The sequence below is a fragment of the Vipera ursinii genome, assembly GCF_947247035.1.
Source record: "Vipera ursinii genome assembly, chromosome: 1".
Classification (NCBI taxonomy): Eukaryota; Metazoa; Chordata; class Lepidosauria; order Squamata; family Viperidae; genus Vipera; species Vipera ursinii.
In genome coordinates, this window is record NC_139512.1 from 357976650 (window position 1) to 357999779 (window position 23130).

At 51.8% G+C, this 23130-nt stretch overlaps 1 protein-coding gene across 1 annotated transcript in view; it reads left to right on the top strand.

Annotated features, from left to right (window-relative positions):
• LOC310650885 (unconventional myosin-XVIIIa-like) overlaps positions 1-14434 on the top strand; it is a gene marked incomplete at its 5' end in the record, with an annotated part of 78521 nt that extends 64087 nt beyond the window's left edge. The window contains 2 exons of the mRNA XM_083379705.1: positions 2781-4102; positions 12701-14434. Coding sequence (XP_083235831.1) covers positions 2781-4101 — 1321 coding nt within the window. The 3' untranslated portion in view covers position 4102; positions 12701-14434. The remainder of the gene's footprint in view (positions 1-2780; positions 4103-12700) is intronic.
• Between the last annotated feature and the right edge of the window lie 8696 nt (positions 14435-23130).

Consider the following 23130-nt stretch of genomic DNA (forward strand, 5'->3'; position numbering starts at 1 on the left):
TTCTCTCTATTTTGGAGCCCTTCTGGGTCCAGGTGGATGATAAAGGGCGGGAAAGCCCCCCCCGCCCGCGTGCTTTATTTAAACCTCGGCACTACACCTTCCATGCTCCCCACCCGCCTCCTTTTTATCCCCCTCCCCCTTCGGGGCCAGGGTCTTATCCCAGGCTCCTACGCACCCCTGCCCAAGCCCTCCCCCCCCCCAGATAGGGCTTCTCGTCAATGCCTCCCCTTCCCCGTATATCCCCCCCCCACTTCTCCCACTACCATCTCTGGTAGTGACCAGCAACCAGACGGGCTATTTATAGGACCCCCGTTGCCATAGCAACCCGCCGCAGCAGCACGGAGGAACAGCCTGGAGCTGTTGGCACCGGCACGGGCAGAGCCGAGCTCTCCAACTTGGGCAAGCCAGCGCCCGTTATTTGGGGAAGGGGCAGGGGACGGGGTTCTCCCCTCCGGGGACTGTCTCCGAGTGGCGTTTTGCCAGCCCGGTTCCTGCTCCTTCAGAATAGACTGGTTTCCCCTTTTTTGGGGGGGGTGGGTTTCCAGGCATAGGCCCCCCTGCCCTTTTTTAAACCTTCCATGCAGACGGATTCCCCCCACCCCCAAAACACGGAGGCAGGTTGTCCTCGGCTCTGAAAGTTAGAAACGGCCCTGAAAAACGCGCTGTTTTTCACGCTGAACGACGGTCGCGGCATACCCCTGCGGTCACGGGATCAGAATTTCAGCCGCTCGGCCAACCCGACTCGTATTGACGACGGTCGCAGCGGATCACGCCATCGCCTTTTTTGCGACCTTCTGCCAAGCAGAGTCAATTGGGTGGGGGGAGGGGAGAGAACGGGGGGGGGGGAGGAATCCAGTTTCACTTAACGAAGCCAGTTTCACTTAAGGACCTTCACAGCTGCAGAGATTGACTTGGACGGCTTTGGCCAAAAAGCTTGCCAAACTGGCTTGACAACTGCGTCGCGGAGTGACAGGGTTTAAAGGGGCCTTGGGGGGGGTGTTTCTAATCCAGGGGTCCCCAAACACCACCACCCCGGTCCGTGGACCGGTACCGGGCCGCGACACGCTAGCAACCGATCCGCACAAACAAGCAAAGCCCCATCCGCGAGATGCAGCCAGCACGCAAAACCACGCACCCTCCGGTCCGTGGCAAAACCTCTCTCCACGGAACCAGCGGTCCCTGGTACCCGAAAGATTGGGGGGGGGTCTCTGTTCTAGTCCAACCCCCTGCTCAGGCAGGAGACCCCAGCGTGGTTCCGTCTGGCTTAGCCACAGATCGTTTGGGCTCGGGTGTGATTGTGAGTCGAGAAGCAGGCCTGTAATGGGTCTAATTTGTCCCTGCGCACGAACGCACCGCCTCTTGCTGTGGGAAACGGTTCTCCCCCTTTTATTTGGGGCCCCCACTGGGAGAATCGATTGCTCCGTGCCGCCAGCGTTTTCAACAAAACAAATTGAAATCGATGGCAGGGGTGTTGTTGTTGTTGTGTTTGGTTTTTTTTTTTTTTTTGGCTTTTTGTGTGTGTTTATTTCCCCCTTTCTGAAACAAAACCAAACAGAAACTCAACAGCGCTGGCACGGAATAGCGGCTTGATTTCCAGGAGTCCCCTTGCGAAGGCGCGTCTTCCCCAGCTGGATCCCGGCTGCCGGAGCACGTCTCGGGCGCCTGCACCGCCTAGCAGCGGCACTTTAGATTTATATACCGCTCAGCCCTCTGGGCGGTTTACAGAGTCAGCATCTTGGCCTTCTCCTCCAGCCTGGGTCCTCCTTTTAGCGACCTTGGAAGGACGGAAGGCTGAGTCAACCTTGAGCCGGTCAGGATCAAACTGCTGGCTGTGGGCAGAGTCTGCCTGCAATGCTGCATTCTAACCACTGTGCCACCACTGCTTCCTTCCTTCCTTCCTTCCTTCCTTCCTTCCTTCCTTCCTTCCTTCCTTCCTTCCTCCCTTCGCAATAACACTTAGATTTATATACCACTTCAGACTGCTATACAGCGCTCTCTACCGTCCTTGGAAAGACGGAAGGCTGAGTCAACTTTGAGCTTGTCGGGATCGAGCTCCTGGCAGTGGGTAGAGTTAGCCTGCAACAGTGCATTGTAACAACTGCGCCACTACAGCTTCCTTCCTTCTCCTCATTTCCTTTCTTGTTTTCCTTCCTTCCTTTCTCCCTCCCTTCTTTCCTCCCTCTCTCCTTCCCTCCCCAAGCAGTAGCACGTAGACTTATATACCACTTCATGGTGCTTTACAGCCCTCTCTGAGCGGTTTTACAGAGTCAGCCTATTTGCCCCCAACCATCTGGGTCCTCGTTTTACCGACCTCGGAAGGATGGAAGGCTGAGTCAACCTTGAACCGGTCAGGATCGAACTTCCTAGCTGTGGGCAGAGCCAGCCTGCAATGCTGCATTCTAACCAGTGGGACATTACTCCTTCCTTCCTTCCTTCCTTCCTTCCTTCCTTCCTTCCTTCCTTCCTTCCTTCCTTCCCTCCCTCCCTCCCTCCCTCCCTCCCTCCCGCTTTACAATGCTTTATGGGGCTCTCTAAGAAGTTTGCAGAGTCAGCCTATTTGCCCCCAACCATCTGGGTCCTCATTTTACTGACCTCAGAAGGACGGAAGGCTGAGTCAACCTTGCGTCTGTCGGGATCGAGCTCCTGGCAGTGGGCAGAGTTTGTCTGCAATGCTGCATTCTAACCCCTGCGCCGTGCACGATCTGGTTATCCTCCAGTTAATCCTTTTTCTCTCTTTCCTGCTCTCTTCTCCCACTGTGGTCTCCTCCTGCCTGGGTCAGACCCACCGTGGACGCGACGGGCAAGGAGGCTAAGAACGGGGAGGACAGGTCGGCCTCTGTCATGAGCTCACTGAGCTATCGGAAGCGCACCAACCTCAAGGACTCCATTGGCGGGAAAGGGGACGAGGAGAGCCTCTTCTCTACCCTGAGCGAGCGCCCCGCCTCGCCCGACCGCTCTTTCCGCAAGGCTGCACGGGCCTCGGTGGCGGGCGGCTCAGACGAGAGTAGCTCCCTTGCCTCCTGGAAGAAGCCGCTCGGCGGAGGCCTAGAGGAGCTAAGCAAGAGGGGATCGGTCCTCTCAGAGAACAGCAGCCGCCTCCCCAAGGGCCTGGAGAAGCGCTGGTCCACCTCGGCGGCCGAATTCGATCGGACGTCAGTCCTCTCGGCCACGGTCAGTCAAAGTGCAGCCTCCTGGACTGGCCTTGAAGATGACACCCGCTCGTCCCTCAGCTTGGCCCTCTCCAGCCCTGGAAGCTCGCGGCGCAGCGCTTCTCGCTTGGATGACCTTAGCTCGTCCTACGGCCGCCCGGGCTCACGGATCTCCTTGAGCCGTTCCCAGCTGGACGACATGGCCAGCCTGGCCCCGAGCGACTCTCGCTCCCTCTGCAGCCAACACTCTGTCGCGCGCAGCCTCTCGATGCCTCCTCGGCCTCGGACGTCCACCTCGGATGAGTTGCGGTTAGACGAAGTGGACATCCGGCCGGTCGGCCATCGGAGCTACCTCGACCCGGATCTGGAGGCAGCAATCAGCGAGGTGCTCAACTACAAGCCCGTCAAATTCAGGCGCTCCAGCCAGGATCCCGACTCGGAGGAAGAGGACCGCAGGAGTGTCCGCAGTGCCAGGAGCACCACTCTGCTGGAGACCCCCGAGCACCCGGCCAGCAGCCTCCGCCGGTCAGCCTCGGCCTTGGACTTCTACAGGCCTGATCAGCAAACGAAGGGTAGGAGGAGCCGAAAGCGGAGCTCCTCCAGTGACTCCTCCTCCTCTTCCTCCTCCTCCTCTTCCTCTCCCGAGCGGCAGAGGAAGACCTCCAAAAAGCGTGCTAAGAAATCCAAGAAGAAGTCCAAGAAGAAGAAGCAACAGAGGTCCCACACCGGGTCGTCCTCGGAGTCTTCCTCCAGCTCCACCGTCTCCTATCGTAGCGACTCCAGCATCAAGAAGGGCCCGAAGCGCTCTGACGGGGAGAGCGGCGGTGTCCCCAGGGAAGGGGGTCCCGAGGCTGGGAAGTCCACCCAGCAGCTGAAGAAGGAGGAGAAGAAACGGAAAAAGCAAGTGGACAGTCTGATGATGAAGTATCTGTATCGGCCGGAGAGCGACTAAGGCAGGTGGTAGCATGGAGTGTGCCGGGTTTGAGCATGGTGTTCCTGGCTAATCTCTAACCTGGGCAGAGGACGGGTGGGAAGGGAGCTTTGGGGCTAACTTGACCCGTCAGCCTGCCCCAGCTTGATTTTCTAGGAAAGCAAGACGCTCAACTCCATTGGTAGCTAAAAGAAACTTCTTCTTCCTAGCGTTATTCCCGCGCTACGGCAGGGTCCGCTTAAAAGCTCCCTTTTTACGACTTTCTAATCCCTGAACTCGGGGTAGAGTCACAGCGACTGGATGGAGCTGAGCGTTTACCGGCCCTTCCTGGTGCCACGTGGAGTTGGCAGCACATATATTTTTTTTTCTTTGCACCCAAGGAAATAATATCTGCCGCTACCTAGGATTGAACTCTCAACCTTCTGAATGGGAGGTTGCGCATAAAACCTTCCCGGTTAACTTGTCCCTTTTTCGTTCCACCTCCCTGCTATCTTATCACCCGCTTGTCCAGTCGCATTCGAAGTTGTTTGGGTAACCGTCCCTGCAAAAGCGAGCTAGATCATGAGCTGTTACCTTTCATTGCCCAAGCTCGTGACCTTGGGATGATGTCTCGGGATGGCACGATGCTTACTTCCGGTTTCCCTCTTTCCCCGAGCTCCCTGGTCCTCATAGTTTATGGCAGGCTGGCATCTAACGAAGCAACTCTGGAGTGGTTCCAGCAATTTTCTGCATGGGGCTTGACTATGGAAGCTTGGAACCTCTTTGTGTTTTGGAGACTGACCTCCAGCATGGGGTGTGTATCTCCAGGAACTAACCCTGTCCTTGTGGATTGTGACTTTGTCCTCCCGTACCCAACTGTCTTGTCTGGATTGCAAGGATTGGCCAGCGACAACATCATTGCCTGATTGTGCCCAGTGGTTTGTAGGATGGTGGCAACCGTCGTCATGCAGTGGAGACGATCTCCACGGTCCTTGTTTTTTGGTGGTGTTGGAGGTGAGCTGCTGGTGTGAAGAACAATCTGGCAGTACTTTGGCCTATGGACCCCTTCCAGCCTACCAGGAAGGTTGGCAGCTTCTGAAATTCATCATGGCAGCAGAAGTAGTCCATAGGACCAGATCCAGAAGAAGAGAAGAACCTGAAGAAGCTCTACCTTCTCAGAAGCCTTCAAGAATTGACTGCATTTATTCCGTATGCCAGGGTTTCTCAACCTTGGCCACTTGAAGAGGGGTGGACCAACTCCCAGAATTCCATATTAGCTGGAGGATGCGGGGAGTTGACACCCAACCTTCTTGTAGCATGCTGAGTGGGGAATCCTGGGAGTGGAAGTCCACCCCTCTTAAAGCAGGCTGGCTGGGGGATTCTGGGAGCAGAAGTCCTCCCCTCTTAAAGCAGGCTGGCTGGGGGATTCTGGGAGCAGAAGTCCTCCCCTCTTAAAGCAGGCTGGCTGGGGGATTCTGGGAGTGGAAGTCCTCCCCTCTTAAAGCAGGCTGGCTGGGAGATTCTGGGAGTGGAAGTCCTCCCCTCTTAAAGCAGGCTGGCTGGGGGATTCTGGGAGTGGAAGTCCTCCCCTCTTAAAGCAGGCTGGCTGGGGGATTCTGGGAGTGGAAGCCCACCTCTCTTAAAGCAGGCTGGCTGGGGGATTCTGGGAGCGGAAGCCCACCCATCTTAAAGCAGGCTGGCTGGGGGATTCTGGGAGTGGAAGTCCGCCCCTCTTAAAGCAGGCTGGCTGGGGGATTCTGGGAGTGGAAGCCCGCCCCTCTTAAAGCAGGCTGGCTGGGGGATTCTGGGAGTGGAAGTCCTCCCCTCTTAAAGCAGGCTGGCTGGGGGATTCTGGGAGTGGAAGCCCACCTCTCTTAAAGCAGGCTGGCTGGGGGATTCTGGGAGCGGAAGCCCACCCATCTTAAAGCAGGCTGGCTGGGGGATTCTGGGAGTGGAAGTCCGCCCCTCTTAAAGCAGGCTGGCTGGGGGATTCTGGGAGTGGAAGCCCGCCCCTCTTAAAGCAGGCTGGCTGGGGGATTCTGGGAGTGGAAGTCCGTCCCTCTTAATGCAGGCTGGCTGGGGGATTCTAGGAGTGGAAGCCCACCCCTCTTAAAGCAGGCTGGCTGGGGGATTCTGGGAGTGGAGGTCCGTCCCTCTTAAAGCAGGCTGGCTGGGGGATTCTGGGAGTGGAAGCCCACCCCTCTTAAAGCAGGCTGGCTGGGGGATTCTGGGAGTGGAGGTCCGTCCCTCTTAAAGCAGGCTGGCTGGGGGATTCTGGGAGTGGAAGTCCACCCCTCTTAAAGCAGGCTGGCTGGGGGATTCTGGGAGAGGAAGTCCGTCCCTCTTAAAGCAGGCTGGCTGGGGGATTCTGGGAGCGGAAGTCCGTCCCTCTTAAAGCAGGCTGGCTGGGGGATTCTGGGAGCGGAAGTCCGTCCCTCTTAAAGCAGGCTGGCTGGGGGATTCTGGGAGTGGAAGTCCGTCCCTCTTAAAGCAGGCTGGCTGGGGATTCTGGGAGCGGAAGTCCGTCCCTCTTAAAGCAGGCTGGCTGGGGGATTCTGGGAGCGGAAGTCCGTCCCTCTTAAAGCAGGCTGGCTGGGGGATTCTGGGAGTGGAAGTCCGTCCCTCTTAAAGCAGGCTGGCTGGGGGATTCTGGGAGCCGAAGTCCACCCTTCTTAAAGCAGGCTGGCTGGGGAATCATGGGAGTGGAGGTCCACCCCTCTTCAAATGGACAAGGTTGAGAAAACTGCCTGAGAAAGTTAATGGGTCTACCTCATTCCTCCCCACATACGCGCCCTCTGAGACGTGGGAGGCTGCGAGTGAGAAAAATCTTTATTATTATTATTATTATTTTTACAAAGAGTGGGGTAGAGAGAGAGATGCTTTAATCTCGACCTCCTTCTCTTCGCTTCTCTGCAACTGTTCTTTGGTTCTGCGTGGCCCCTTCTCCCTGCCTCCGGAAGGACGCAAGCCCACCCGTCACTTGCTCGGGGTTGGTTAGGACTGCAAAGCAGGACCTCGCCCTGCCTGCCCCAATCTAGCCGAAATAAACCCGGAGAGGCTCTCCTAGAGGGGAGGGGCCCAGTTTGGTCTGAACTGCCCTACATTGGCGGCCTCCTATGATGTCCCAAGAAGAAGACACGGCCGGCCGTGCGGCTACAGTAAACTCTCTTGCTCTGCAAGGGTGGCCTTGAGACACACACACACACACACACACACACACACACACACACACACACACATACACCCGAATCCAGGAAAGGAGCTGTGGACTCTCTTCTCCTGGCCCACTTCTCCATCCTTCACCCCCCCCCCCTGCCCCATTTTTTTTCATCCAGCGAGAGCCTCTACCGAAGAGATGCCTGCCAAGCTTGGCAAGATCCGGAAAGCCCCAACATTTGGCAGCTGTTCCGTCTTGCGGTGGGTGTCTTTGTTTGCCCACCTCGGAGACATGACAAGGGGAAGGGGAAGCGATGGGGAGGGTCTCTGCAGCAAGTGTTAGCCGAGGGGGGAGGGGGAGGAAACCTGCAGCGGAGGCAAAGGCAATCGTTGCAGTGGGCCCCCCCCCTCGTTCCGCACGCCCACCCAAATTATTTGTGTACTAAATTGTTTCCGACAGCTTTGAACAGCGAGAACTATCTGGAAAGGCAAGGACCTGTGTTTGTGTGCATCTGTTTCTCTCTCTCTCTCTCTCTCTCTCTGTGTGTGTTTCTGTGCATGTGTGTGTGTGTGTGTGTTTTGCACAGGCTTTCTCCCACCCTCCTCTTTTTTTTTTTTAAAAGCAATTTCTTTTTAAAATGTTCAATTGCCGGTGCAGCCTCCTGCAGCTGAGAGAATGTGTTGTGCTTGAGATTTCTTAATGCACTTAACGCTCCAGCTGATATAACAGAAATGGAGCCGGGAAGAATGGAATTGGGTTTTGGGCAAGTGGGGGGTGGGTGGGTGGGAGAGAGGGGGGGAAAGAGGGAAGAGAGAGGAGAAGGGGGGGGGGGTCTCGAAGCCAGAGTGCACGCTGGGGAGGAGACATACAGAGCTGGAAGAAAGAAAAAGAAAAAAGATTACAGGTTTGGGATGGGTAGGTGTACCCCCACCCTTGTCTTGCTTTCCCCACCCACCTCTCTTCTCTGCAACACACACACACACACACACACCATTTTGGTAAATTGCACATGGTGTTGTCTGGTGTTGGAAGGCCCCGGAAGAGCCACGGTGGGGTAGCTCGCTGCCCCCCCTTTTTACTCCGGCATGGCCTTCCCAGAGTAGCCACCCTCTGTAACAGAATGACAGAGTTGGAAGGGACCATGGAGGTCTACTAGTCCAACCCCCTGCGCAAGCCGGAGACTTTTAGACCATCCTGGTCAAAAGGTTTTGCCCGCTCTTTTCTTGAAGACCTTCAGGGATGGAGCAGCCACCACTTCTGGAGGCCAGGAGTTCCGCTGGTTAATTGTCCTCCCTGTCAGGAAGTTCCTCCTTAGTCCTAAGGTTGCTTCTCTCCTTGAGGAGTTTCCATCTGTTGCTTCTTGTCCTGCCTTCAGGTCTCATTCCTCCTCCTCCTCTCCGGAGTCCCCCTCCCTTCTAGCACTGCTGATGTTCCCAAGTTGGGCACTGAAACATCTGCAAGAAAACAACCAAGCTCAGAGGACATCAAGGACCCCTCCGTCCTCCTCCTCCTCCTCCTCCTCCTCCTCCTCCTCCTCCTCCTCCTCCTCCTCCTCCTCCTCCTCCTCTTCTTCTTCTTCTTCTTCTTCTTCTTCTTCTTCTTCTTCTTCTTCTTCCTCTTCTTCCTCTTCCTCCTCCTCCTCCTCTTCTTCTTCTTGTTCTTCTCCTCCTCCTCCTCTCCTCCTCCTCTTCTTCTTCTTCCTCTTCCTTCTCCTCCTCTTCCTCCTCCTCTTCTTCCTCTTCCTCCTCCTCCTCCTTCTTCTTCCTTCTTCCTCTTCCTCCTCCTCCTCCTCCTCCTCTTCTTCTTCCTCTTCCTTCTCCTCCTCTTCCTCCTCCTCCTCTTCTTCCTCTTCCTCCTCCTCCTCCTTCTTCTTCCTTCTTCCTCTTCCTCTTCCTCCTCCTCCTCCTCCTCCTCTTCTTCTTCCTCTTCCTTCTCCTCCTCTTCCTCCTCCTCCTCCTCTTCTTCCTCTTCCTCTTCCTCCTCCTCCTTCTTCTTCCTTCTTCCTCTTCCTCCTCCTCCTCCTCCTCCTCCTCCTCCTCCTTTTCTTCTTCTTCTTCTCCTCCTCCTCCTCCTCCTCCTCCTCCCTTCTAGCACCGCTGATGTTCCCTAGTTGGGTCATGAAATGTCTTGCAAGGAAACCCACCCAGCTCAGAGACCCCTAAGGACCCCTTCATTTCAACCCTGAGCTACAGCGAAGTAGCCCATGGCGGCCACAGACCGGTCCCTGCTCAGAGGGATTTTGGCCACCCCGTGGAGGCAGCCCGTGTCAGGGTCACCTCCTCCCCTCCCCGGGGCGTCCCTGGCACCCAAGGGGGCACCTCAACCTGCTGCGTGGGCGTTTCCACCACCTCTTGAAACGGGGGGGTTGCATCGCAGGTCTTCCTCGCTTGACGGATGCCAGCCCCCCTTTCTCAGCTTTTTCTGCTCTTGGATTGACAGCTGAGGTCCTCTGCTTCTTTCCAAGTTCACCGCTTCTGACGATCTCCTAAAAAAACCTCTCTTAAAAAGAAGCCTGTTGGGGCTGCGTCCGGCTTTGACTTTGGGGGCCTGGGAGGGGTCCCTCCCTGCGGGTTAGGGTCACCTTCCCCCTGTTGGAGGGACAGTTCGGGGAGCCTAACAAAGAGGAGGAGCGGGGTGACATGACGGCAGCCTTCCAGTATTTGAGGGGCTGCCCCAGAAAAGAGGGGGGGTTCCACCTGTTCTCCGAAGCACCTGAGCACAGGACAAGAAGCAGCGGATGGAGAAACTAATCCAGGAGAGAAGCAACCTGGAACTAAGGAGAAACTTCCTGACAGTGAGCGACCATTAACCAGTGGAACTCCTGGCCACCAGACTTTGTGGATGCTTCATCACTGGAGGTTTTTAAGCAGAGACTGGATAAGCTTTTTGACCAAGACGGTCTGCCTTGGACAGGGGGCTTGGACTAGATGACCTCCAAGGTCCCTTCCAGCCCTAGGAGTCCATAATTCAAGGAGGGAGGGAGGAAGGAAGGACAGTGGATGCTATCTAATCAAGGAATCAACCTAGAATTAAGGAGAAAATCCCTAACTCTGAGGACAACTAACCAGTGGGACAGCGTGCCAACCAGAAGTTGTGGGTGCTCCATCACTGGAGGTTTTTAAAGAAGAGACTGGATAAGCTTTTTGACCAAGACGGTCTGCCTTGGACAGGGGGGGTTGGACTAGATGACCTCCAAGGTCCCTTCCAGCCCTAGGATTTTAGAGTCTGGCCCACTCCCCTTTCTAGCAGCAAGTAGGATCCCATCCGAAGCTTCCAGACGTGGCCAGATCGCCCAGGGCCTTCAATCTTTCCCCAGGAAGCTGTTGCGCAACGCTGGAGCCGGCCCCCTCCTCGTATCCGTCTGAGGATCGGACACCCCCCCCCCGCTGGTTCCAGCTCCCCTAATTGCAGCCAGCCGTGGAAGCCACTTAACTAATTTGGGGTGACGGGAATGGAGGGCACGTGTCCGGTCCCCCAAATCCTCACACGGGCAAATTCCTCCAGGTGCCGGGGAGGGAATTTGCAAATCATTCCATGTAATGAACTAATTGAGGTGGGCATTTGGGGGTGATTTTTTTCCTCCCTCCCTCCCTCCCTCCCTCTCTCTATTTCACCCCCTCTCTCTCTCCACTCTCTATTTCTCTCTCTCTCTCTTTTTCTCCCTCTCTCCCTCCCTTTCTCTCTCCCTCTCTCTATTTCTCTCTCTCTCTTTCGCCCCCTCTTTCTCTCTCTCTATTTCTCTCTCTCTCTTTTTCTCCCTCTCTCCCTCCCTTTCTCTCTCCCTCTCTATTTCTCTCTCTCTTTCGCCCCCTCTTTCTCTCTCTCTCTATTTCTCTCTCTCTCTTTCTTTCTCTCTCTCTCTTTCTTTCTCTCTCTCTCTCTCTCTCTCTCTATTTCTCTCTCTTTCACCCCCTCTTTCTCTCCCCCTCTCTCTTTCTCTCCCTCTCTCTATTTCTCTCTCCTCTCTCTCTCCCTCTCTCCCTCCCTTTCTCTCTCCCTGTCTATTTCTCTCTCCTCTCTCTTTCACCTCCTTTCTCCCTCTCTCTTTCTCCCTCTCTCCACTCTCTTTCTCCCTCCCTCCCTTTCTCTCTCTCTGTCTCTATTTTTTTCTCCTTCTCTTTCTTTCTCTCTCCCTCTTTCTCTCCCTCTCTCTCTTTCTCCTTCTCTCTCTTTCTCCCTCTCTCTTCTTCCCTCCCTCTCTCTATTTCTCCTTCTCCCTCTCTCTATTTCTTTCTCTCTCTCTCTCCCTCTCTCTCCTTCCCTCCCTCTCTCTATTTCTCTCTCCCTCTTTCTCTCTCTCCCTCTCTCTTCTTCCCTCCCTCTCTCTTTCTCCTTCTCCCTCTCTCTATTTCTTTCTCTCTCTCTCTCCCTCTCTCCCTCTTTCTCTCTCCCTCTCTCTCTCTCTCTCCTCCCCCCCTCTCTCTCTCCGTGAGACAGATAGGGGTGAAATTCTCAACAAATGCCTGATTTGCTACAGATTATTTGCTTAGCTCCGATCACTGCAAGGTGGTGGGGAGAGTAAATCAGCACGGAATGCCCTGAAAGGGATCTTGAGGGGGGGGGCTGGCAGGGGGGGCTGTAGGAGAGAGAGAAAATAAGAAAATAAAAATAATAATGCAGAAATGAGTAATGAGGTCTGGGGAACGCAAGCCGCTGGCTTCACCGTTTCCATGGAGGAGACGGTGGGAGCCAGGCGGGCGATTCAGCAGCTGCCTCGTTCAAGCAGACGGGGGGGGGGGGGGGCTGGCCTTTTCCCAAGCCCTCCGTTGCAGTCCTCGACTTACGGCCACGACTGAGCCCCAGGATTGCTAAGCCAGACGGTTGTTAACGGTCAGTCCAGAACAGTTGGCCAGCGGAACGGCCTGCCTCCAGACGTGGGGAATGCTCCCAACACTGGAGGGGATGATGGGCTTGCAACTTCCAAGCACCCCTGACCCCCATCCCGCCCACACCCACACCCACACACACACCCACACACACACACCCCTACCCTCCTGGACAAGAACGCCAGTGGGGTAAAACGGTGTCCCTGATTGTGTCCCAGTGGGTTTCCGTGACCCCCCACCCAATTTCTTGGTGGAGCCTTGGTGGAGCAGTGGGCTGATGCCTCCTTAAGTAACACCAGCTGCCTGCCATTAGTGCAGGTTCGAGTCCCACCAGGCTCAAGGTTGACTCAGCCTTCCGTCCTTCCCAGGTAGGTAAAATGAGGACCCAGATTGTTGGGGGCAATAAGCTGACTTTGTAATAATGCCGCTTGGGGTGTGTGTGTGTGAAAGCCCTAACAAGCAGGCATATACATAGAATGAAGGCTACTGCTAAGCTTGTAAGCCGCCCTGAGTCTTCGGAGAAGGGCGGGATATAAATGGGATTAAAATAAAAAATAAATAAAATAAATTTCCACCAGCCGGATAGCTGATGGCCGGCAAATGACTTTCACAATCAATAAGTGGATGGTAATGAATGTTTTATTTCCTCCCTCGGCAGCCCCTGCGGCCCCTGGAGACTCTTCACCTGCGAGCGATCGGACGAGGAGCGCTACTTCTCCGACGGCCCCCACCGACCCCCCGTTTCCCGGAGTTACCTGAGCGACAGCGACTCGGAGAGCAAGCCACTGGACAGCACAGCCTAGACCCCGGGGGGGGAGGCGGCGGCTGGCGGGCCCCGGGCCCTTTTCCCAGGGCCCCTCCCTCTTGCTCTGCGGTGGGCACAGCCCGGCAAGGTGCCCACCCACCCCCCGGTTGGCTGCTAAGGGGGGGAGGGGGTCCGTCCGCCTCCAGCCAGCAGACTCTGCTGTCGCCCGTCGGGGCAATGGAGCAGCCGGGGCCGGCAGGGGGCAGGCTTGCGCCCCCTCCCCCACTTTGCGGACCTGTGTGTGCCCGATGGGCTTTGTGCTCCCGCCCAGCTCACCTCCCATGCCCTCCCCCCCTCTGGCAGGACTGCTCCCTCTGTGTGTGTGTGTGTGTGTGTGTGTGTGTGTGTGTGTGTGTGTGGGGTGGGTGGGGGGCTCCTTGCCGGTCCTTTGTCTCGCCCCTCGAGAGCCCCAATGGAAAGCCATCCCCCCCTCCTAAGCCCCCTCCCCCGGCAGGGATTTTAATTAAGGTTGAACCAGAAAGGGGTCTCTCTGCACCCACACGCCCAGCCTGTCTCACCCCCCTCCTCCCTCCCTCCCTCCTTCCTTCCTCCCTTCGTTCTCTTCCTTCCTCCCTCCCTCCCTCCCTTCCTTCCTTCCTTCCTTCCTCTCATTTCCATCTTCCTTCCTTCCTCATTTCCATCTTCCTTTTTTCTCTCCTTCCTTCCCTCCTTCCTTCCTTCCTTCCTTCCTCTCATTTTCATCTTCCTTTCATTTCCTTCTTCCTTCCTTCTCTCCTTCCTTCTTTCCTTCCTCTCATTTCCATCTTCCTTTTTTCTCTCCTTCCTTCCTTCCTTCCTTCCTCCGTTCCTCTCATTTCCATCTTCCTTTCATTTCCTTCTTCCTTCCTTCTCTCCTTCCTTCCTTCCTTCCTCTCATTTCCATCTTCCTTCCTTCTCATTCCTTTCCTTTCCTTTCCTTTCCTTTCCTTTCCTTTCCTTTCCTTTCCTTTCCTTTCCTTTCCTTTCCTTTCCTTTCCTTTCCTTTCCTTTCCTTTCCTTTCTCTTCTTCCTTCCTTCCTTCGTCCCATTTCCTTTCTTCCTGGGTGGGGGGAGGAGAAAGAGCGAAGGCCTCCTGGAGACTCAGCTGCCTTGTGGGCTGGATCACCTGGCACTTGTGCAGCCCACCACCACCGCCAGCACCGCACCGCGTGGGCTTTTCCCCCTCCCCCCCATTTGCAGGCACTTGATTCCCACAGTTTGGACACCTGGCAGCAAAATCAGCCCCCCCTCCCTCTCCCCATCTGCTGCAGCCACCACACAACTCCCCCCACACACACACACACAGTTGCACGCTGGGTCCAGCCTGCACCCGCTTCCTTTGCTCACCTCCGAGTCGCCTTTTCTGCCCCCCCTTCCCCAAATCCCCCCTCCCTCCTTCGCAAGCGGCTGGGTGGCTATCAAGAGGGCATCCTGCCCCCCCCCATTTCTCCCCCTCCCCCTCCCCCCCCCGTCTCACTTCTCCTGTGTCTGGGTTGGATTGCTACTTCTTTTGCACTACTTCGATTGTGCGTTTTATTTTATTTCCCTCCCTCCCCCACCCCCCCAACCTGTCGACTTTAAATAAGAAAATAAATGTCATTTACGGCTGGCGAAGACCTCGGTTATTTTTTTTTTATCTGCTTTCTTTTGGATCAAAATTCAGACAAGCTCGGCAACTGGCACGGACTTGTGACGGTTGCAGCATCCCGGTGTGTCTGTGTGTGTGTGTGTGTCACGTGATCCCCTTTTGCGACCGGCAAGCAAAGCCAATGGGGGAAGCCGGGTTCCCTTCACGACGGTGTCACTTGCTTAACAACCGCAGCGCTTCGCTGAACAACCGAGGCAAAAAATGTTGTAAAATGGGGCAAAAGTCACTTAAATGTCTCACTTAGCGACATAAATTCTAGGCTTGGTTGTGGGGTTGGACTAGAAGACCTCCAGGGTCCCTTCCAGCCCTAGGATTCTATGATTCTGGATGGAAGGAAGGAAGGAAGGAAGGAAGGAAGGAAGGAAGGAAGGAAGGAAGGAAGGATGGATGGATTACCTCCTTAAGCTGCTCTTCAAGGTTTATTTCTGGAAAATCAATTGGGGGAAATGTAAATGAAGATTGAAGATCAACGGGAACACAGCTTAACCTGGATGTTTTCAAGAAGAGGCGATAGACCAGCGTTTGTCCAAGATGGGACGAGTGTTTCTGCCTTGGCGTGGGGTTGGGCGAGATGACCTCCACGGCCCCTTCCAGGCCTGATAATCCTGTGATTTTACTCGGTTGCCTAGTAGGATTCTGGGAGTTGAAGTCCACAAGTCTTTAAAGCTGGCTATGGGATTCTGGGAGTTGAAGTCCAGGAGTCATAAAAGCCAAGGTTGCCTACCCGTGGTATAGGCTCTCCTGCTTGAGCGGGGGTGGACTAGAAGACCTCCAGGTCCCTTCCATCTCTGTTCTTCTCTTAAACTGGAGAGCGGGGGAAAAAAGGCTGATCCCTGTAAGCAGAATCTGTGGCTTTGCATAGGAAAAAAAGGGGTGGGGGTGGGGGGTTTTTTGGCTGTTGCATAGCAGAAAGCTGCAGGGAATCGGCTCTCTCGCTGGCAGCCAAGAGGGGTTATTAAGATGATTATTTATTCAACTGCTCCACCAATCTGTTTGGTTAACACCAGCCTCCCCTAAAAACGCCCCCTTAACCACTGGGAATCGAGAAAGAGATGGGCATCGGATCCCTTTTGGGATCTTCACGCCTGCCCCCCCCCCCCATCTTTCCCTTGCCGGCTCTGACACACACACACACACACACAAACAAACACACACACACACAGAGAGAAGTATTTCCCAGTTCAGCTTCAGAATCTCAGCTAAAAGCCCTCTTCTCCGCCAAATGCAAGCTAAACATTCAAATCCCTTTTTTTTTCAAGGAAATGAGTTTGAGCTGCGATGATCACAGTGCAAAAAAAAAAAAAAAGAGAGAGAGAGAGAGGCGGAAAAAAGGCATCAAGGGGCATTAATTCCAGCATTTGCAAATAATTATTATTCTGGCGGGGCGAAACCCCAGGAGCGAAGGCCTCCTAGACCTCCGTAAGCCTTAAATTTGTTTTGGTTTTCCCCTGCTGATAAAAAGTGAGCTGGCACCCTTTTTTTTGGGGGGGGGGGGTGTTGGTGAGAACAGGCCAACAAGTGGGGGTTCCTCTGCACATGGAGTTAGGGGAACATGGAGGCTGGTGCCCAGCTGGGTGGGCTAGGAACAAGTTATAGTCCTAGTCCTCGGGTTACGACCGTAATGGAGCCTGCCCAGAGCAGTTGTAAGTTGGAACGGTTGTAAAACAACTTTGAAGACCTGTGGACGACAACTCCCAGAATTCCCCAGCCAGCCATGTGACCTCAGGACGCTGCAACTGTCATAAGTACATGCCAGTTGCCAAGTGCCCGAGTTTGGATCACATGACCCTGGGGATGCTGTGATGGTTGTAAGTGTGAGGATTGGTCACACAAAGTCCCTTTTTTTCAGTGCTGTTGCGACATCAAGCAGTCGTTAATTGAACGGCTATAAGACAAGGACTTCCTGTACAGGTTAATCCTCCACGTACGACCGCAATGGAGCCCAGAATTGACATTGGCTAAGGGAGAAATTTGTTAAGCGAGTTTTGTCCTATTTTTACAACTATTCCTGCCACTTTCATTAAGCAAATGACTGCCGTTGTTAAGTGAGTCACACAGTTGTTAAGTGAATCCAGCTTCCCTATTGACTCTGTTTGTTGGAAGGTCACAAAAGGGAATAGAATAGAATAGAATTATGGGATGGAATAGAATAGAATAGAATAGAATAGAATAGAATAGAATAGAATAGAATAGAATAGAATAGAATAGAATTATGGGATGGAATAGAATAGAATAGAATAGAATAGAATAGAATAGAATAGAATAGAATAGAATAGAATAGAATAGAATAGAATAGAATAGAATAGAATTATGGGATAGAATAGAATAGAATTATGGGATGGAATAGAATAGAATAGAATAGAATAGAATAGAATAGAATAGAATAGAATTATGGGATGGAATAGAATAGAATAGAATAGAATTATGGGATGGAATAGAATAGAATAGAATAGAATAGAATAGAATAGAATTATGGGATAGAATAGAATAGAATAGAATTATGGGATGGAATAGAATAGAATAGAATAGAATAGAATAGAATAGAATTATGGGATGGAATAGAATAGAATAGAATAGAATTATGGGATGGAATAGAATAGAATAGAATTATGGGATGGAATAGAATAGAATAGAATAGAATAGAATAGAATAGAATAGAATAGAATAGAATAGAGTTGAGAGGGACCTTGGAGGTCTTCTAGTCCATCCCCCTGCTCAAGCAGGAGAACCTATACCATCCCAGACTGGTGACTTTCTAGCCTCTTCTTAAAAGCCTCCAGTGATGGAGTGCCCACGATTTCTGGTGGCCGGCTGTTCCACTGGTTGATTGGGATCACGTGACTTCCATGATACCGCATCCATCGTAAATGTGAGTCAATTGTCAAGCATCCGGATGTAAATCACGTGAGCACGGGAAACGCTGCAATGGTCGTGTGAAAAATGGTCCCAAGTGGTCTCTTTTTTTCAGGGCCGTCATACGTTCGAACGGTCACTAAGTGAATTGTCGTAAATCGAGGACTTGCCTGTATTTTGCAAGTTGGCCGTGCCTGGCTTCTTGCTAGCCCAGATTAAGCCAGACACAAACACCATGGGTTCCTGGCACCGATGCAGGCACACACACACACACACACACACACACACCCCGAGTGTGTTGGGGTTTATTTATTATTTATTTATTATTTAAATTTATATACCGCCCTATTCCCATAGGACTCAGGGCGGTTTACAGGGAAAATTAAAATACATAGTATACAAAATTAAAATCAATTAAAGCTATTAATTAAATTACAGACCCTGAAGTTAAACTAAAACCCAATTAAATTAAATTAAATTAAAACCTCTCAGTCTGGGCCAAACAGCTCGAAGAACCAGGTTTTCAAGTCCCGGCGAAATGAGCGAAGGGTTGACAACCCAGAACCAATTCTAGCCAGTGCATTATTATTATTTTTTTTTACCAAACATTTTATGCAACACCTCAGCCTTGCAAGCCAGCATCTGCATGCGGGATTCCACTTTCTTTTCTTTCGAAAGACATCTGGGGTGAGGCCAGAAAAATCTGTTTATCTGGGCCTTTTTCTTATTCTTTTTTTAAAAAATGTTCTATTCTCCTATCTTACATTTTTTAACATCTCCGCCAGTTAACAACGATTTTCCTTTGACTTTGAGAAAAAGCAGGCTGGGCTTAATTGGAAAAAATGCAACTTTTGTTGTGTGGTGTTTTTTTTTTTTTTTTTTTTGAGGTCAGGATAAATACTTTCTGCCCCAATTAGTTAAGCCAGAAGTCTCTGACTTTCTTTATGGTTTCCTTCCCTTTCAAAAAAAAATAAATAAATAAAAAATAAATTAAAATTCTTCGGAAGGATCTGACGATTTAGTTTTTAATTGGTGGATTTCCAAATGTCATTAGGGAACGTAATTAAGAGGCAGTTTGCGATTTATAAGCAGGGTTAATTTTAATATTTTACGTTTATAACGTTAGATGTAATTGGAAGCCAACCAGGGCGGCCAATACATTTTGAATGTAAATAAGTAAATCATAAAAAAATGATGGGGACTTAACGTCCATCGGTTGCTTGTAAAGCACCGGAAGGCCCGACAAGAAACAACGGATGGGAAGTCATCAAGGAGAGAAGCAACCTGGAATTAAGGAGAAATTTCCTGACTGTGAGGACAATTAACCAGTGGGACTCCTTGCCTCCAGAAATTGCGGCTGCTCAAACACTGGAGGTTTTCAAGAAGAGACTGGATAGCCACTTGTCTGAAATGGTATAGGTGCTCCTGCTTGAACAGGGGGCTGGACTAGAAGACCTCCAAGGTCCCTTCTAGCTCTGTTCTGTTCTGTTCTATTCCATTCCGTAATTCTATTCTATTCCGTAATTCTGTTCTGTTCTATTCTATTCCATTTAATTTCTATTCTATTCTGTTCTGTTCTGTTCTGTTCTGTTCCGTTCCGTTCCGTTCCATTCCATTTAAATTCTATTCTATTCTATTCTATTCTATTCTATTCTATTCTATTCTATTCTATTCTATTCTATTCTATTCTATTCTATTCTATTCTATTGTTCTGTTCTGTTCTGTTCTGTTCTGTTCTATTCCATTCCATTCCATTCCATTCCATTTAATTTCTATTCTATTCTATTCTATTCTATTCTATTCTATTCTATTCTATTCTATTCTATTCTATTCTATTCTATTCTATTCTATTCTATTCTATTCTGCAATGCGATCATTAAGTGAATTAGTTTATGACCTTTTTTGTCTGCAGTTGTTAAATGAATCACCGGGTCGTTAAATGAATCTGGCTTCCCCCTATTGACTTGGCTTGTCGGAAGCCGCCTGGGAAGGTCAAAAATGGGGATCATGTGAGCTCAGGATGGTGCAAGCATCCTAAATGCAGCCTTACCTCAACTTACGAGCGTTCCCTTTAGTGACCGTTCAAAGGCAGAACACGGAAAAAAGGTGAGTTCTGAGCGTTCCTCACACTTACAACCTTCCTGGCATTACAGCCATGTGATGAAAACCTGTGCTCTCGTCAACCGGCATTTATGACAGTTGCAGCGTCCCGGATCACGTGACTGTAATGCTATGATGGTTGTAAGTGTGAGGACTGCTCAGAACTCACCTTTTCTTCAGGGTTGTGCCTTTGAGCGGTCACTTAACGGAACTGTCGTGAGTGGAGGACTACTTGCATGCACGATGCTTGCAGCATCCTGAGGTCACGTGATCCCCATTTGCGACCATCCCAACCAGCGTCCGACAAGTAGAGATTCACTTAACGACTCTGTGATTCGCTTAGCAGCCGTGGCGAAAAGGTCACAGAATTGGGAGCAGATCCCTTAACAACCGTCCGGCTTAGCCACAGAAATTCTTGACCCGATCGGGGTTGCATGCGAACTGTACAGACCACTTCGCCAAATGCCTGGGTTGCGACTGTGTGGCTTGTCAAAAATGCAAGGATCGCTCATGAGTCGCTTTGCTCATGAGCCCCATCGTAAATTTGGACCGTCGCTAAATGAACGTTGGCGGAGAACTCACGTTTAGGACGGTTGCCGTATCCCCAAGTCAGGTCATCCCCTTTTGCAACCTTCCCAGCCAGATTCTGACAAGCAAAGTGGGTCGAAAAAGATGGATTTACTGAACAACTCACATTTATGATGGTTGCCGTATCCCTGAGTCATGTGATCCCCTTTTGCAACCTTCCCAGCTGGGTTCCGACAAGCAAAGTTGATCGAAAAAGATGGATTTACTTAGTGACTCACATTTATGACGGTTGCCATATCCCCGAGTCATGTGATCCTCTTTTGCAACCTTCCCAGCTGGGTTCCGACAAGAAAAGTCAATCGAAAAAGGTGATTCGTTTAGCGACCAAGTAACTCACTTAACAACTGCAGAGATTCACTTAGCAACCATGTCAAGACAAGTCGCACTATGGAGCAAAGCTCGCTTACAAACCGTGTGGCTTAGTGACAGGAATGCCGGCCTCCATTGACGTCATAAGTCGAGAACTACCTGTCTGTCCACCATTGTCTGGTCTTCAAAAAGCACACATGGTCCGTTTCACACAGGAGGAGAAGTGCGTTGTTGCCCTCCTTTTGCACCCAGCACCAAGGAGAAGCAGATGCGGGGCGGGGCTGTATGCAAATGAGCAGCCTCCACATTACCATAACTTTGAATAATGAATGAGAACCACTCCAGGGCTCCCATTCCCTGCTCCTCATCTGCATATTTATCAAGGTCTATAAATGATTCAAATGCCGCCCCGTTTATTCAGCTGCCGGACGGATCCCTTCCTGCCACGCGGCCTTCGGCCTCGGAACTTGGATATTTTCGGGGATTTTCCCGTTTTAATTTTGGGAGGGAGGTTGGCCAAGTGACTGTTGGGAGGGAGAGATGGTGAAATGGGACCTAGGGTGATTTGTCCATCATGCAAAGCCGTCTCTCAACACTTGAGGTCCAGATGTTTCTCCAGCCATATCTTAGAACAGTGTTCCTCAACCTTGATGACTTGAAGATGGGTGGACTTCAACTCCCAGAATTCTCCAGCCAGCACGGGGAGCCACCACGGAGAAGGTCCATCTTCCTGGTCCCACCAGAGGGACCTCCTCAAGGGTGGGGACCCTAACCTCTTATTTCCAATCTTATCTCCACAGGGATGATGTCTCACAAGGTGGGAGCCACCACAGAAAAGGTCCTTCTTCTAGGTCCCACCAAGTGGACCTCCTTAAGGAAGGGGACCCATAACATCTTATTTCCAATCTTATCTCTACAGGGATGATGTCCCAGAGGGAGGGAGCCACCACGGAGAAGGCCTTTCCTCTCGGTCCCACCAGATGGACCTGCTGAAGAGCAGGGACCCATAAGACAGCCATTTGTCCGGGATGGTCTCCTGACTTGGGCCAGGCATTGGACTAGAAGACCTCCCAAGGTCCCTTCCAGCCCTAGGACTCTATGGTTTTGCTAGGTCTCCTAAATGATCTCCTTTAGCTCTGTACATGTTGAGCCTCCAGTTCTCCTTCAGAAGCCTTCCATTCTTACGGGGAACAAACCTTAGGTTGCCCCATCCTTTTGGCCTGGAGGATCAGCGGTTTTCTCAGATGATGGAGAATCGTCTACTCCATCAGCTCCTCTGCTCCGACAGTCCTAATTTGAGTGCACTTCAGCCTTGCTGAAGTCAGTGGGACTCTCTCGTCAATCATTCTCCACTGGAATCCCAAAGATACTTTTTTCAGGAGGCAACTGGGACTTCCTTATTTTTCCTTTGAAGAGGTTTCGCTTCTCATCCCAGAAGCTTCTTCAGGTTCTGACGGGAGGGTGGGAAAACGGAAGGATTTATACTCCTTGCAGACAGCTGGTCATTTGCCTTTTTCTGGAGAGTCCTTGAGGCTACTTGGAGGTTACCTGTGTCCTTAAGGTCATCTGGGTGCTGCAAATGGGTGTGGAGCCTTCTTGGCTGCAGGATGTTTTGTGCCGTGTCCCTCCTGTAGCCAAGGAAGCTCCACGCCCATTTGCACCACTTAAGTGACCTTAAGGACACAGGTCAGCCTCCAAGCGGCCTCAACAACTGTCTAGAAGGATGCAAATGACCAGCTGTCTGCAAGGAGTATAAATCCTTCCCTTCCCCTTGAAGACGTTTCCCTTCTCATCCAAGAAGCATCTTCGGCTCTGATTGGATGATACGGAATGGAAGGATTTATACTCCTTGCAGACAGCTGGACATTTGCACTCTTTTAGAGAGTCGTTGAGGCCACCTGGAAGTTTATCTATGTCCTTAAGGTCATCTGAATGGTGCAAATGGGTGTGGGGGCTTCTTGGAAATGCCAAAAGGATGGTGTTCCACACCCATTTGCACCACTCCAGTGACCCTGAGGACACAGGTCAGCCTCCAAGTGGCCTCAAGGACTCTCTAGAAGAATGCAAATGACCAGCTGTCGGCAAGGAGTATAAATCCTTCCATTCCCCTTGAAGACATTTCCCTTCTCAACCCAGAAGCATCTTCACCTCTGACTGGATGGTGGGGAGCGGGAGGATTTATACTCCTTGTAGACAGCTGGTCATTAGCCTTCTTTTAGAGAGTCGTTGAGGCCACTCGGAGATTTTACCTGTGTCCTCAGAGTGTGGGAATATGAACAGATTTCCAGGAAACGTTGCAGACTACAGGACACATTCGTGCTTTGGTCAGAGCTGAAGAAGCTTCTGGGATGAGAAGTGAAACCTCTTCAAGGAAAAACCAAGAGAGTCCACGTGCCTCCTGAAAAAGCATCTTTGGGACACCCCTGACCTGGAGGACGGAGCATCCCCAGGGACATTTTCCACTTGGGTGAGAATGTATAAAGGGTAATCATCAGAATAGAGATGGGGGGGACCTTGGAGGTTTTCTAGTCCAACCCCCTCCTCAAGCAGGAGACATAGCCTAGATCAGGGGTCCTCAACCTTGGCAACTTTAAGATTTGTGGAGTTCAACTTCCAGAATTCTGGGAGTTGAAGTCCACAAGTCTTAAAAGTTGCCAAGGCTGAACACTTCTTGTATACCCATATAGTAGTTAGGTACCCATCAGCCCTTCCTAGCTTGGGCAGTAGATGGGTCTAGTTGCCAAGATCTCAATATTGGCTTGGAGATAGAACAACCTCCCACGGTTGTTTCCTCAACTCTTCATCC